At 34.9% G+C, this 15,715-nt stretch overlaps 1 protein-coding gene across 1 annotated transcript; it reads right to left on the minus strand.

The window, feature by feature from the left end:
- Window positions 1-1,105: 1,105 nt before the first annotated feature.
- On the minus strand, window positions 1,106-14,915 carry LOC149151430 (nematode resistance protein-like HSPRO2). Its single transcript, XM_089443153.1, has 2 exons — window positions 14,370-14,915; window positions 1,106-1,162 (listed from the first exon to the last, which is right to left on the minus strand). Exons 1-2 carry the CDS (start codon window positions 14,913-14,915, stop codon window positions 1,106-1,108), a joined length of 603 nt encoding a protein of 200 aa, XP_089299279.1.
- Between the last annotated feature and the right edge of the window lie 800 nt (window positions 14,916-15,715).

Below are 15,715 nucleotides of genomic sequence, written 5' to 3' on the forward strand. Positions count from 1 at the left end.
TTGGAATTGAAAAACTTATTTTTGAAAGTGAAATTCACTATTTTTTAATTTAAATTAACAACTTTGAAATCAAAATTTATATTTTTGAAACAAAACATGACACTTAACGCTTTAGAAACCAAAATTCACAATTTGGAGGTTTGAAATTAATGGAATTCACATTTTTGGATTCCAAATACATACTTCTATCCATCGATATTTCCACTCTTAAAAAACAACAGTTCACTTTAGAATATTAACCATTTCAAAATTTAAATTTACAACTTTTAACTTTATACTTCCTTACTATTTCAATTGTAATTTTATTTTGGTAATCTTAATATTCCCTCTTCTCCAATCACACCCTTAACCCCATAAAACAAAAAAAAATCAATAAAGGTTAAAGAGGTTAAATAACAAGTACATGTTTATTAAATGGGTTGATTCTCACATGTAAAATCTATGGAATATGAACATAAACTATAAACTATAATTCATATGTAAAGAAATAAATGATTATTCTAGGGTTGAGGATGTGAAAATATATTTAAGCTTTCATATTTTTTTCGATATATATTTTGTTTATACTTAAGAGTTGTTATTGTATGGTAGCTTATGATAAAAATATCTACGGTTACATATTTGTTAAGAGACTTGGTAAGAATACTTTTAAAGTGATATTGGATTGTAATGTCTGGTTATTGTTTTTTTATCTAGTATCAAGTTTGAAAGGCATATGTATTTTTAGAAAGATTAATCTTGAGGTGCGAGGTATAAGTCTTAAGATTACATTTTAAACATCAAATAAGATATAAATATAAAAGTAACTTAACTTATAAACTTGATAATTTGTAAATAATAAAAGCAAAATCCGTTACAACTATTCATCAAAAGTAATGTAACATTGATAGAATATAACATCGCATCCACATAAGGATTTAAAATTCAATGAAGATGTTGTCATAAACACAAGTATAAATTTATGTATTTTTATTCAAAATAGGTCCAACTATACATGTTTCTTTTTTTACAAAATAGAACTTCATTTCCAACATAAATAATGGAATCTCATGCCCATAAATGACATAATGGAAAAACAATATCATGATCGATCTAAAGTATGGGTCTATAAGTCACCCTCGTCCCTCTTGGCACTCCCAGGTGGATTTCCAAATTGATATCTCTGCAAAAAATTACAATAATCAATTAGTTGTAAAAATTGAAAGGCATATAATCAATTTCATTAATTCATGATGATATTTTGATCAAATACTCATTCTCACCGTGAGTATTTGAGGCAATGGAGAAGACAACCCTTCCTGGGTAGATGGCGGAGCACTTGGTGACGGATATAGGCATGGTTCAGGGGTGCTGGATAAAGGCATGGTGGATGTGAAATAGGGAAAAGGTAGTGGGTGCGGGCGACGATACACCCCCACTGGTTGTATGATAGTGGGAATCACTGTAGGCCAGGGGATTAACCTAGGGGGGGAAATTGGAATGTTAAGGGTGGACGATTGAAAAAATGAGAATGCTGGATGATTGAAGGGTAGGGGTGAGCATTGGGAAGGTATTATAGAGGTGGTTATAGGCATAGAAGAATTTATGGAGGAAAAAGGTGGTGGGTGTGGGCGATGATACATCTTAATTGGTTCAACAATAGGGGGGAGCACCCTTGGGGAGGATATTGGGGTGTTAATGGCTGAAGCAGTGTTCCCAATGCTAGATCTTTTTTCAATATCATGTTCATCAAATAAACGAATTCGATAATTTGGAATGTTGTGAGATGTGGGTTCCTCAGCTGTAACAATAAAAATAGTTCATATAGTCATGCAAATGTGTTGAACATGCTAATATATCGCATTTAACGTAAAACAATGCATAGCATGAAATTTCCATACCAATATTGGGTATAATAGAATCTTGCATTATCTCAGGCGCGTGGTCCACATTTCTTTGTTTTTGAGAAGATGACTCCAATTGTTCATTCATTCTTTTTTTCCTTGCATGAACTCGTCCAACTCTTTCAAATTGTAGTATATCTGTCCCTGATTTTGACTTGCGACCACATCGCCTCTTTTTATTTACTAGACTCAAGAAACTATGTTTTCTCTAGGTAGTGATCTTAGATGGAGTTATAGTATTGAAAAACATTTTGTTGTATTCTTGACATGCTTTGTCTACCAAGTTGTTCAATGCATATGCCTGTTCCAAATTTGTAGGTATTATGGATCTCAATTTCTCAAGAGTTGATGAGTTAACACGTTTCATCTCATCATGTTCAGAGAATGCACTATCTTGTCGTACATTGGTCAATTCAACATTGTATGAGAAATTCTCTAAATTATCAATTCTTGTTTCATTATGATAATTTAGATTAGGAGGAGAATCAAAGCATGGCGAAAGCTCTGTTTGGATTCCTGGGACCAATATAGGTGTTTCATTCAAATCAAATAAAATTCTAGGCCTTTCTATTATGGGATCAGTGACACCAAGTTGTTATAGACATTTTTGTGCCTTACGGTTCTAAGCATGAAATGTCCATAATCCAAGGGATCCTAAGGCCCTAAATGTGTTGTTCCTACCCCTAGAGGAACAAGGTCAACCAATTACAGCTTCTCCCAGAAGTTCTCCACCAGAAACTGCTCAGAATCAGTCAAATCAGGATCATTTCAGCTTCTCCACTAGCTACCTGCGTTGCATAGCACCCCAGTACACAAGCTAGGTGCGTTGCAATGCACCTAAATGCACTACCAGGGTGTGTTGAGCGGGAAATGACAAATGGCAGTATCATTCCGCGAGGTGGATAGACAATGGAAGCTTCCAGAATCTTTCCCAATGACACTTGCCTCACTGAGTTCGACCAAGGATGAGTAAGAGGCTCTCAGTCTCCAAGTGAAAGCAAGAACTGATAGAGAGAGGCCACTAGTCAAATGACAAGCTGACTCATCTTCTTTGCATACATCTATATATGGATCCCTCATCCCAGAGATCCGGAGGCTGGAATTTTGTACTTTGCAGAGAATTGCTGTTGGTTTTTGGATTGAGATTAGAGTATTGGGTGATTTATGCTTTGTTGGAGGTGAAGAAGGGATTCCTTTGCTGGGAGGTTGATGCTGGATCGGGACTCACTTGGTTGTATCTCCTCCTGGATCTTCTTGTTATATCAATAAAACTATTTGAGTTTCTCCTACATGCTTGTGTATCATTGATGTTTGTTGCATTAGTATGTTTAGCTTAAATCTGATCCTAAGCTATTTATGAATATAAATCCATGTCTTTGTGTAGTTTTCCTCTTCTGTGATCTTACAGGAACTTGGTGAAGCTGTGCAAGTGAGGAAGCAGGTAGATGGAAGCTGTCAAAGAGAAGAGAGATCGGATCAAAGGACTAGCGCAAGACACAGGTTGGTTCATCATATTCCTCTTCGTTTATAGTTCATAAAGAAGAATACAAAAGTAGTTTTCTCTGTTTGTTGCTAAGGCACTGTCACACCTTAGGTGGATAGGGTCGTTCTGAATAGACACTTTTCCCCACAACAAGGTGCTACATTTTCACCCAAAATAGTGTTACTCACTAACATCTCAACTTTCAATACATGTTTACAGATATTTCCATTTAGGGCCCAATTGCAATTGCAGAAGTGTAGATTAGAACCCTTATATATGACATTGTACCAAATTTCACGAGTATCCTTATTTTGGCTATGAACCCAGTAGTCATTACTCTTTTCATCAGGCACACAATCTTCATTTGGGATTTTCTTAGCTCTACACTTGGATGAATTCAATTGTTCCTGTATTTTTCTGGGTCGTACAAAACTAGCTTCTTTTAAACGGTGCATATGATTGTAAAATAATACATCTTTGTCAACAAAACATAGATTAACCAATCAACCCTTTTGTGGCATGCATTGTTCTTCTCACATAGGTACCTTTCCTTGATATACCAATGGTAAGATTCAATGGCATTGTTCGCATCTTGATTTGAATGTGGAAAATTTCTATATGCTTTTGCCCACATATCTGTAGAAAGAAATTTATTAGTTATATATTAATAAGTATACATATGACATGAAAAATAGAGTCATTAAAACCACCAATAAGAAGCTTACATATTTTGTTGTTGGACAACCAAGTATTTCTAAAATATTCCAAAAATTTTTTTTGTTCACTAAATTCTTCAAATAAACTTTCAACTTTCTTTCTCATAGATTCATCATCTTTACACATGTGCATGATTTCTCCTAAACCACGAAAAATGCGTATTTGGTTTTCCCTCCCTTTGACCTTGTTTCCAACATTTTTCAACCATGCACGATGAACATGCCACACACATAATAATACTTTGCACTTGATTGAAGACCTGCAATAACATAATTTTTAGAGAGATTATACATTAGCAATATTTTTTATGCCTCTTATAAAAATAATAAACACATCACCTCAATGCTTCAATTTTGGCAGTAGCATCATCTATGATGAAGGCAAGAACATGCCAATCTGGTCGCTCTTTGTTTCCAATTGCAAGTAAGGCCAACATCCATTTAGAAAGATCAGCTATAGTATTGCGTGATGATATCACCCAAGCTATTGGAACCCCATTGTGATGTTCGTCGAAAACCATTAAGGTGTAAAGTTGATACTGCATTACAAAAAATGTGCATAATTATATTTATATAAGATACATGCATTAATATGAGGTTAAATAAATGAATTGGATTTAGGATAAATATCTACTCACCCCATACTTATTTGTACTAAAGGTTGAATCCATTGAGATAATATTATTGTGAGAGTATTTCAACATCATTGAACACATCCACTTTGTTTGTATGCCTATGATAAAAGGGATATTTTCAACAAGATCTTGTTTTTGGTAGAAGAAAAAAACTCTTTGGGTTTTCCTTATACCAGCACTCTACACTCTTTGGATCACTTTGATCTTTAACATACTCTAGCCTTATGATATCATTGTAAATGTTACTTATATCTTTTTTTGTCATGTAGGTATCTCGAGGTATCCCTGTGTATAACTCACTAGATCCATCCTTCACATCAGAGATGAACTTGTCCCATATCATTGTAACATTAAAACCTGTTTTAACGAAATGTTGGACACTAGATCGCATATCCCAACTTAAATGTGGTGCATAATTGAATCTCATGGACCTACCGATTGCATCTGTCCCATGACAAATAACATTGGATTTATCAATATGTCTACATGCAGTATATATTATTACAGCATCATCTGGTCTCATTTGAAGTCGTCGCACAAAGAAGTGACATTGGCAACCAACTTTAATACTTTCATGTCGATTGTGGTTTGTCTTTGGATCTGATGATGCACTCCTAATTCTCCTTGTCGACTGTGGACCATATGAACACCAATAACTGTACGTAAAAAAATTACTACAAATTAGATATAATATTTATGCATATTGAAAAAATTATACGTATCTTGAAAAAGCATATAGAGACTCACACACTGTACTCCAGGAATGTTGAGTAATTGGTGTGTTTGATATCCTCTATTTTGTTACTTCGATGATTCTTAAGAATAAATTGAGTGGGTGCACTTTCATTTGATTCCTCTCCACTTATGAAATCATCAAGTCAACAATATGGAATAACTGCAACTTGGTCCCCCTCAATCTCTGTCCATGTTAAGTCTTCTGCTAAAAATTGTATCATATCTTTTGGGTCTTCAACTTCCAACTCGTTAATCCTCTCCCACTTATTCATTCTTAAAATACCTGTACAAATTGCATTGAAAATTGAAAATAATTTAGTTTGAGTAAATATTATGGTCTTGATCAATGCATAGCGTACTAAGCATGGAAGTCTCATTTTTTAGTAAATATTTTATACTTTTCACGTAAACCACTTTGGGATTAAGTAATATTCAGGGGATCTTAGATGACATTGTACGATAACTAAGATCATAAGAAATTGGGTCATTAATAAGCTTAAATATCTCTGACAAATTTAGACTAACCCATGTATGACATATGAATTCTTTCTGGAGGTGGGGCCACCATGTTATTGTCGAGGGGCGACTTGTGATGAGTCACTGAGCTAGAATTGGTCAAAGGGAACTGCCTAACACTGACACATAAGATGGTGCGTTAATGGGTCCCTTCAAATAGGGATGAAAGGGAGAGACATAAAACCTGTCCCCAACAAACCCCCCAATATCAAGAGTAAAACCACTAAAAATTTTTGTGAATTAAGACAAGAGGAAATCCCCTCTATTAAATCTTCTTTGCGAAAAAAATACACGGTGGTGGTGACTTAGTAATGTTATAGAGTAGGATAGGGACTCGATTAGGATATAATAGGATCAATTAGCTCGAAAAGACAAGACTCACCAAACCACACCTCAATTTGCAATCTAGTTCCTCTAGCTAAAAAGCCAAAGCCTATAACCATCGTCCTTGAAGAATAAAGGGTGGCATTGATTTGCATATATATTGATCAAAGAGTTTTTGAAGGAGGACCTTACTTCTATGCAGCAACTAGACTCTACATGCGGCCATGGATGATGAATTTTGTTCCAGAACGTGAAACTTTTACTTCAGTATCGGTTTGGGTAAGGCTCTATTCTCTACCTCTTGATTACTGGCAAAATGAATTGTTAGCCGCTATCGGCAATAAATTAGGTCGTTTTGTTAAAGCTTCTGAAGCCACAAGAAAAGAAAAATATACTTCATTTGCCAAAATATGTGTGGAAATGGATTTATCGGGAGCTCTACTGGATGAGGTGATCTTGGAAGTTTTTGATGAAGAATGGGTGCAAACAGTAGATTATGAGCACATTCCGTTCAGATGTCGCAGATGTCATGAACATGGACACCTTCTCAGAGATTGTCCACTCAGTAAAGTAGTAAGCAAGAGCAAAAATAACACAATGAAGGAAACATACAGCTTTCAGAAAGTGGTGAATCGTGGAAAGGGTGGCAAAAGAGGACCAAAACAACATCAAGATGAAGGTCAAAAAATCAGTCAGAACAAATTCCAAGTGCTTGAGGAAGATGAAGAGATCTCAAAAGAAGATCAAGCAATGGAAGGAAGTCCTGCGGACAAGGAATCTGAAGAAAACTGGGAAAACACACAGGACATCGATTATTAGAAGGAAGCCATAATGAGTGATGCAGAACTGGAGATGGATCAGGAAATTACCCAAAATGAGATGGACTTGGAGGATCATGAACTACAAGAAATTCTTGATAAAGAAAACCTAGATCTGGAAGGGTTTTTGATACAGGGAACCACGGGAGGAGTAGATTCGTTACCACAAGAATAACTCAATAAAATACAACAGTTGTTTCTATGGAAATCACAAGCTGGCCGCTAAAATACCTAGAGTCAGTCAGATGAACATCACTGTTCATTGGCGTGAGCACAACGGATACCATAGTTCCTTAATTAATGGAGAGCCTCTCTTCTTTTCTGGGATCTAGGTTCAGGCAAGAAAGTTGAGCAAGCATGGAAGGAATCCTTGTTTTACCGGCAACCGGAATCTTTACATTTTTGGGCCTCGTAGAGTAAAACCGCTTCCTTGGCGGTTTTTGGATGTTTGCATCGCTCTAAAGTGGGAAACGGTTTTACCGATTTTGCAGCGATCCCATCCAACATCCTACACGTGGCAGATAGAGGGTTTGGAAAACTACCCTCCATCGCACACTAACGTCTGGTCCGCTTGTTCGGTGCGATATTATGCTCTTCCATTGGATTTCTCTATGTGGATCAATAGTCAAGATTGTTCGTGTCAAAGGGACTCTGCCGGGGACAGAATTGCGGGAGATCTCGCGGGCTACCGGGGGCGAGTGGCAATTTTGGGTTATTTTGAATTTGGGTTCGGATTCACTGTTATCTTCCATGCATGTTTAGCCTTGGGGTTGGAATTGGTGGATTTCGGGAGATTCACATTCGCGAAGTTTGTTCCACCATTCGGACTCGAAATTCGTTTAGTGTGGTTTCTATTATTTCATCGGGTCCGTTTTTGGAATCTAAGAATATGCCTTTTTTGGCTCCGATTTGCGTCTCATCCGTCAGAACTTTGCAAACGGATTGGCCGGTTTAGGCTTTTGTTTGCATTTTGAAGGTCTCACAGTTAAATTTGTGGGCCCGCGGCCTGGATGTTAAGCTTTTGGCTTGGTACCCAAGCCCTGAGTGGATAGTTGACTCTATGTCCCTCAGGTCTCTTTGGGTAGTTGTATTATATGTAATTTGTTTCTTTGTTTCTAATGTATAGAAGGTACGAATCTTGCTTTAGCAAAAAAAAGAATTTAAGTTAGTCGTCCCCATAATATCATTGTTCACCCTAGCTTACATACTTAATATTAAACAAAGAACCAACTTAACATAAGCTGATGCACCCCGCATCTTTTCTTTATTAGAAGCATAAGTTAGAGGCTTATTTAGCCTAATAACACCCCTCTTTTTTAATTAAGTAGATTATGGAGAGTCCTATACCAGATCTCAAGGTATGTGGTTATAGATGATAATGCGTCATTGAGAAAGGTAACTTTTAAGTGTAAAAGCATAGGTTGAGGCTTCTCGAGTTTAATAATACCCCTCGTTTTTTCGTTTTTTACATAAGTAGATTGGAGAGGTCTTCACCATGAGATGTCATGGTATTGAAAGTTGAGAGTGAATTTTTCAAAAAGTAATATTAAGTTTAAGTTATTGTGAACAATATATAAATTATTGTAGATATTCACCCGAAGTAATTTATTATAGCCTACATTGTCATTTTTGAATTTTTATTATTTAATTTTGTTTATTATTTTATTATTCAAATATTTGAAAATAATTTAAAAAAATAATAAGTAAATGGAAATATTAGTTATATGATTTAATAAAAGATGTAATTTATAAAATATGATATCAGAGAAATCTAATTAAAAAGAAGACTTATATTCTATTATATTTTATTTAATTATGAAACTTTACATACAGAAAAATGAGTATTTATTACAGAGTTTTTTTTGACATTGTATTCTAAATGGTTCTTATGTTATGCTCTTAAATCTAACTCTTAGATGCTCTACTCTACCACGAGACAATACAATGCTAGAAAGATGGAACCCCCTCTTTCTAGTGACCTGGTGTTTAACATAGTTTGATAATGATTTCAGATTAGGGTTTTCACATGTCTCAACACTTCGTTAGTGTTAAATACATATAAATATTTAAACCCATAAAAGAAAAAAATGTAAGTGAATATAAAAATCATATAATTTAATACAAGATATAACTCAGGGGATATCATATAAAAGAAAACCTAATTAGAAGGTGAGGCTTATACTCTACTCTTTTTTATTTAATTATGGAAATACAAATACAAAGAAAGGGGTATTTACGATCGAGTTGCCTATGACATTGTTGTCTATATGGTTGTTGCAAATTATCTTTCTCCTTTGTTTTGATCTCAAATCCCACTCCTAGATGTTGTGCTCAACTATGTTTTAATACAATCCTAAAAAGATGGAACCCCTTCTCTTCCTAGTGACGTAGTATTTAACATAGCTTGGAAACTATTTAAGGTTTAGGGTTTTCACATTTTTCAAGCCACTATTAGTGTTACGGTTTTGGACCTTTTAGGATCTTCTTGAATGTCCACACGTGACTAACTCCACATATCTAAGTAATGGTGTTGATGCAGCGTCCACTTGGTACCACCGTATGAACAAGTTAGCTGAACTTGTGGGAGGCATAGCTTCTGCATATGAAATTTGATTAAGGTGATTTTCACATTGTTTGAAAGCTAGAATTGGTGTGTAAAACGACATCAAGAGGCTGAGAGCTATGCTCACAAAGCTTTCACTCATTTCATATCCCAAAATAACTTTAGAGGGCTTTAAATTCTAAATCTCAAAATTAAGACATATCATAAAATATGTCACAAAAGATGATTCCTCCAATTTTTCTACCCAAAAAATATCAAAATAAATAACAAATTATCCAATAATTCATTTTAAATCAGTTAAAAAAAATGTTTCATTTCAATTTTTATTTGTAGAATTTATTTTAATGTATATTCAGATGAAACGAGAATTGGAATGTTTTGTGTAGCATTGTCTTGTTATTCTTAATATGAAAAAGTAAAGTATTTATGTATTCTTAAAATGGAACGTGTGTCACTTTTGTGGTGAGGAGAGGAATGTGTATAAAAAGAAATTACAGACATAAAGCAAAATGAAAAATAAAGTGTTACTTTCCCTTTAAGTTAAGCTATGTGATCAATCAAACAAGGAAAATATTTTAGTTTGTTTTGCGTATGATAAAAGGTCCTATGAAGACCTATTCGTCCTTTCCACTCTATAAGTAACTGGGCCTTGCGGAGATATCTTTTGTGACGGGTACTGGGGCTACATCCCGAAAGAACTGGTGACGCTTCCAGCAGCCAAAAAATGACGGGTACTGGGGCTACGTCTCGAAAGAACTCGTGACGCTTCCAGCAGCCAAAAAATGACGAGTACTGGGGCTACGTCCCGAAAGAACTGGTGACGCTTCCAGCAATGAAAAGAATCAACCAAGGTATTCCATGAGGCTTTAGTGCTTCCCACACCTCCACCTATAGGGAAAGATGCCCTAAAATTTGGCCAATAGGATACCTTCATCTCACGGAGGCAGTCGAGTCTTTAGCTTCTTGGTAATCGGTTATCAGTACCGAGCACTATACAGGTTGGGTAGCCCCATATAGGACCGCATGCACTGAGCCTAAGCCGAACCCCCTCTGAATCGGGTCTCTGTGCTGCCTGGGTTGTCTTTTCCGTGGACTGATTGAAGGATTTGAAGCACCCTAAAAGACAACTTCTATGTTTCAAAATGTAACATGACCATGGTGGCTTATTGGATGCCTACCCCCAACAGTCCTAACCTAAACTATAAATTATTTTGTGGCCCATGTGGGGAAATTTAGTTTGTTCAAGTTATGATTGCTTTTACGTGTCTTCCTTCACTTATGGTGTGAAAAATTAAGCTTAAATAAACTAAGTACAAAAGGTTTTTACACTTGATTCCCTTTGTTCAAAGTTTAGAGTAGCTTAGTGTGTGTAGTGAAATGTGTGTGTAAGTGACAGAGTGAACATACAAAGTTTGTAGTCATGTGGATATTCAATGATCCTTTTCAAATTCGTCTACTTACACTAAATTATGTTTGTTCCTTACCTGCAAATAAAATAATGTGTGGTTGATGGGCCACTTACTTCCTTCCTATTACACTATGTGAGCCTAAAAAGGGAGATGAAAAACTGAGTGCTTTGAGAAAGATTTCAGATGCAAGCCCAGGATCATCTAAAAGATGCAAGGGAAGCAGGGGCTACTCCCTTTCTTTAATAACACTAGTTCCTAGTACCAATGCTAATGAAGTAAAGATGCTTTGGTTAGTAAAAAATATGAGTAAATTATGGGCCACTTACTCCTTTTCTAATTAAGCTATGTGACTTGGGTAAAATAGCAAAACAAATTGAAAAAATGTGTGGATTATGGCCACTTACTTTTCCCCTTAATTAAGCTATGTGTGAAATGTAAAAAATTTAAAGTAAAGGCTAAGTAATTGCCCTTATAATACTGATTATTAAAACAATCTGAATTATATGGAAAAAAATTGCAGAGGTGAAGGCAATTCACTAAAGGTTGCCAGTCACCCACAAAAGAAAAATTACAATGATTGTTTTTGTTCTTTGTAAACTGTGGGGTTAGGCTCTGCACAAGTGAGTGGACCGTGTGTCAATCTGCAAGAAAATGATAAGTGTTAAGCCAAATTATAGATATTAAGAGTGAGAATGATTACAAGCAATATGCATTATCAATGTTCTAAATTTAAACTTATATGATTAAAGAACAACGTATTTTATAAATGATACTATACTAGAAATAATTTGACTAAAATTTACAATCTCACTAAAACAAATTAGTATTGAAGAACTAAAGGAAAAATTTATACCTTTACCATAAATTCAGTTAAATTAAATGACATCCTAAGCAATAACACAAGGCCATGTGCAAGAAAATTAAAGTAGAGTATAAAGAAGTATCAGAGTACTTTGTAAAATAAATGTAGAGATAAAAAATTATACTAATTATATGTTATTAGTCAATCCAAAATGCATTATGTAATATTTTTTCTCAAAACTTTGGAAATGAGTGGATATTTATGGTAGGAATGTAGCTTGAATACAAAAGAGGAATAATCAAGAGACCAAGTCTACTAGAACCATTGTCCATACCAAGTGAGTGTTGGGAAGAGGCCATAATGGATTTTATTACAATTATACCAAAGTATGAAGGAAAAAATTTCATTATGGTTTTGGTGTTTTGACTTACAAAGTATGTCCACTTTTATAGAAAAGAAGCATCAAAATGGTTTCTGAAGAACAATCTGCAAAGGAAGAAAATCACTGTCAAAGTAGAAACCCACCATGAAAAGCACTGCAGAGATGATGAGCAAGAGACAACCTTTAGAATAGTCTCATTCACCCCTTACTACTCACTCAAATTTATTATGACACAAACACGTAACACAGAAATGTCAAATGTAGGGAAAAAAGGAAAAAAACGTAACGGTATGATGTCAATATATCCAAAAAATTTATATATATATATATATATATATATATAAGATAACTATCTTCGTCAATAAGAGAAAATTGGATAAAGCCACCGTATAAGATGACTCATCAATAGTATAATGATATATCTTATATATCGTTAAATCAATAAATCAGAACAAGATCCAATAAGACCCTTGGATAGTTGGTTCACTCATATTAATTTTGAAGCAGAAAATATTCAAATAAAAGAATTATATTTTTTGAGGCCTAGTTTAAAGAGATAATTATTTAGTATGACCCGTAATGAAATTGTAATGTTCCATCATTTAAATTGTATATTTAAATATGATATAGATTTAATACATTAAATTTTTTATGATATATTCCATTAAATAAATTCAATAATCTAAAATTATAATTATCTCAATTTCACACGCTGAATTAAAAAATCTTAAAAAACAAAAAATCTGATTAAATATAAAAAAAAAATAAGCATCAAAAAAATTATGATGCATTCCATTAAATAAACTTAACAATTTAAAATTATAATTATCTCAGTTTCACACACTGAATTAAAAAATCTTAAAAAAAAAAAAATAACAGCATTAAACTACATTTCATGTTAAAATTTATAATGAATTATATAAATATCATTAAACTCATCATAGAATTTAGGTAAAGAATTAAAAAATTAAAAAAAGAAACAACTCGTAAAATTTAGTAATTTTAATAATTACCTTTTTAATTTTGGACAATCTTTTACAGTATTTAACGAAGGAGGAATTGCACACTATGAATCCTTAGTATCCTATCCATGTTGGAGAGGGAAAAAAAAAAAAAATTGTTCAAATTTCTAGCACTGTTCTATTGATTGGTCCTACTGATGGGGATGAACAAAAATGAGTCTAATCCTATATCCAATATAATTCTATGTATAGTACTCAAAACTGTCAATGTAAGAAGTGTATGTATGAATTTGGGGTAATACTTTGAAAAACTGAAGGCATTGTTCTTTGTCTTGTAAACTTTACTTGATTTGTCTGTAGATCTTCCAATGTACCATCCACCATAGTTGTAGACTTCTAGTGCCAATAGTAACCCAAAAATGTCTTTGCACCATCCACACTAGGGAAATAAGGTGGTTCAAAATATATCTGACGCAGGGCATCACAAGCACCTAGATATGATGGACCCTTCATTTCAATGCTACCCATGGCTGTTACTACCAGCTACTGATATGAGAAGAAAAACCTTTTCACCGCGGCTTCTATTGCCTGGAAGGCCAACAGAACATGTATTGTTGCAACATGATAAGCACCTGAAGTGTTATGTGAGCGAAGTCCATGTGAATGAAACAAATGCATAAGTGCCTCCTAGAGCCTTGGTCCACCCTTTGGATCAACCTCAACACCCATGACTTTGGGCACCATATGCCTTAGTTCCTTGCATGCATTTGTAAGGTCTCTAAGGGGGGCAGACCGAAGGCAATATGCGCCTACAAGCGTACTAGTGCTGCTAATTGCCAACTGGTGTTTAAGGCAAAGGAAATCATCTCGGTCCATCACTAGAAGCAAATTCACAATTTCTGTGAGCATGTTCCACATCCTTTCAACAATCCAACAGTCTGTGGATGCTCCTGTGAAATCCCCAAAGTCTATTCTTTGATATATTCTGTGCAACAATTCTTGGCCTACAAATACCCAGCCTCAAAGATCTGGAGGACATTGCAAAGTTTGGCATCTTCTGGATTATGGAACTATTTATGTTGTTTTAAAGAGTGCAAATATCTTGGCTTGCAGATTCTATCATATTCAAGAATAGGCTTACCTGACATATTTGGTTCCCCAGACCTAAAGTGAAGGGAGTCCTCTGCATATGACCTTCAATGGCAAGCCATATTCTAGAAACCATAGCTTCAGCGCTTTTCCATGTACACAAACGAGGAAGTAAGCTCTCTTCACTTGTTCTGCTAACCACAGGTAAAGCACCAGGTCTCTGCCATACCTCATGGAAAACTTTCCATGAGAGAACACCACTACTTACTGACAACTGAAGAGTGGGAACCTGCTTGTCATTTTCACAAATCATTGAAATCAACTCAATCTGGGAACTAATTAAGGATTCAAGCCTTCTCTTCCATTCCTCTTTGTCAATGTAAGTCCTTGTGTCACAGAGGACAGAAGAAACAAACCGAAAAGTAATCTCCAATGACTGTAAGGCAGCCTTTACAAACCCCTCTCTAGACCAACCAGGCCATTCCTTGAATTTCCACATGGCATTGAGCTCGGGGAGATGCACACACTGCTCATAACCCGCACACTCCATGGGGGAGGGCTCTATGGACTCTTCAACAAAGGCAAAATAGGATGCCATTTATTTACAGGACATATTTTTTCCCTGCAAACATAACCAGGAGAGTAAAGACACTAATGCTCTCCATATACCATAATCTAAAAAGAACAACATAATAATAGAATAAACACTAAAATCCATTTTAAACACTAAAATTTTGAAAACTGGAATAGAATAAAATGTTCTTAAATCCTTGATATATTTAAAAAGTTATATATAATATGTTACTAGACAGAAAACATATCTATTTGTTGCAACTCAACTTTTTCTGTAGATGATAAAAACTCAACACATAAATAATGAAAAGAGTTAAATAATGTCAACACATAAATATATATTTTTCCAGTTAACAAAGTGAATATATATAAGCTAAATATACGGTGGTTGGTGCACACATAAATACATCTTAGTCAAATATAATATACAACTTTTATTTTTGCTCCCCATGCCCTGTAGCATGTATGGGACAAAAAGTTTTGGCGAGGAAACTTTAATTTTTGTCTCCCTAACCCTGTAAGATGTATGTGCAAAAGTTACAAGAAGACTAGTACAAGCAATTTAGGGTCTATTTGGTGTTTCCTCAGTTATGCTGTTCACAATATGCTAGATGAAAGGTTCAGTTGGAAAATTGATTGGGGTAAATTAAAGCAAAGAGGATTTGATTGCGGCCTTTTTAGACCTGGTTATGAAAATTGCCTAATTGGGTTACCCTGCCATGGAAAGAATCTCATCCGGCTTATCCCTATATATTCTATCAGGTTTTGGTATAACTACATGGTTCCCAACAAAGCCAGCCCCTCATTGATAAACCTTCTTTGCAG

The sequence above is a fragment of the Pinus tabuliformis genome, chromosome 9 (genome assembly GCF_031772625.1).
Source record: "Pinus tabuliformis cultivar Carrire ecotype Pingquan chromosome 9, CPIR1, whole genome shotgun sequence".
Lineage (NCBI taxonomy): Eukaryota > Viridiplantae > Streptophyta > Pinopsida > Pinales > Pinaceae > Pinus > Pinus tabuliformis.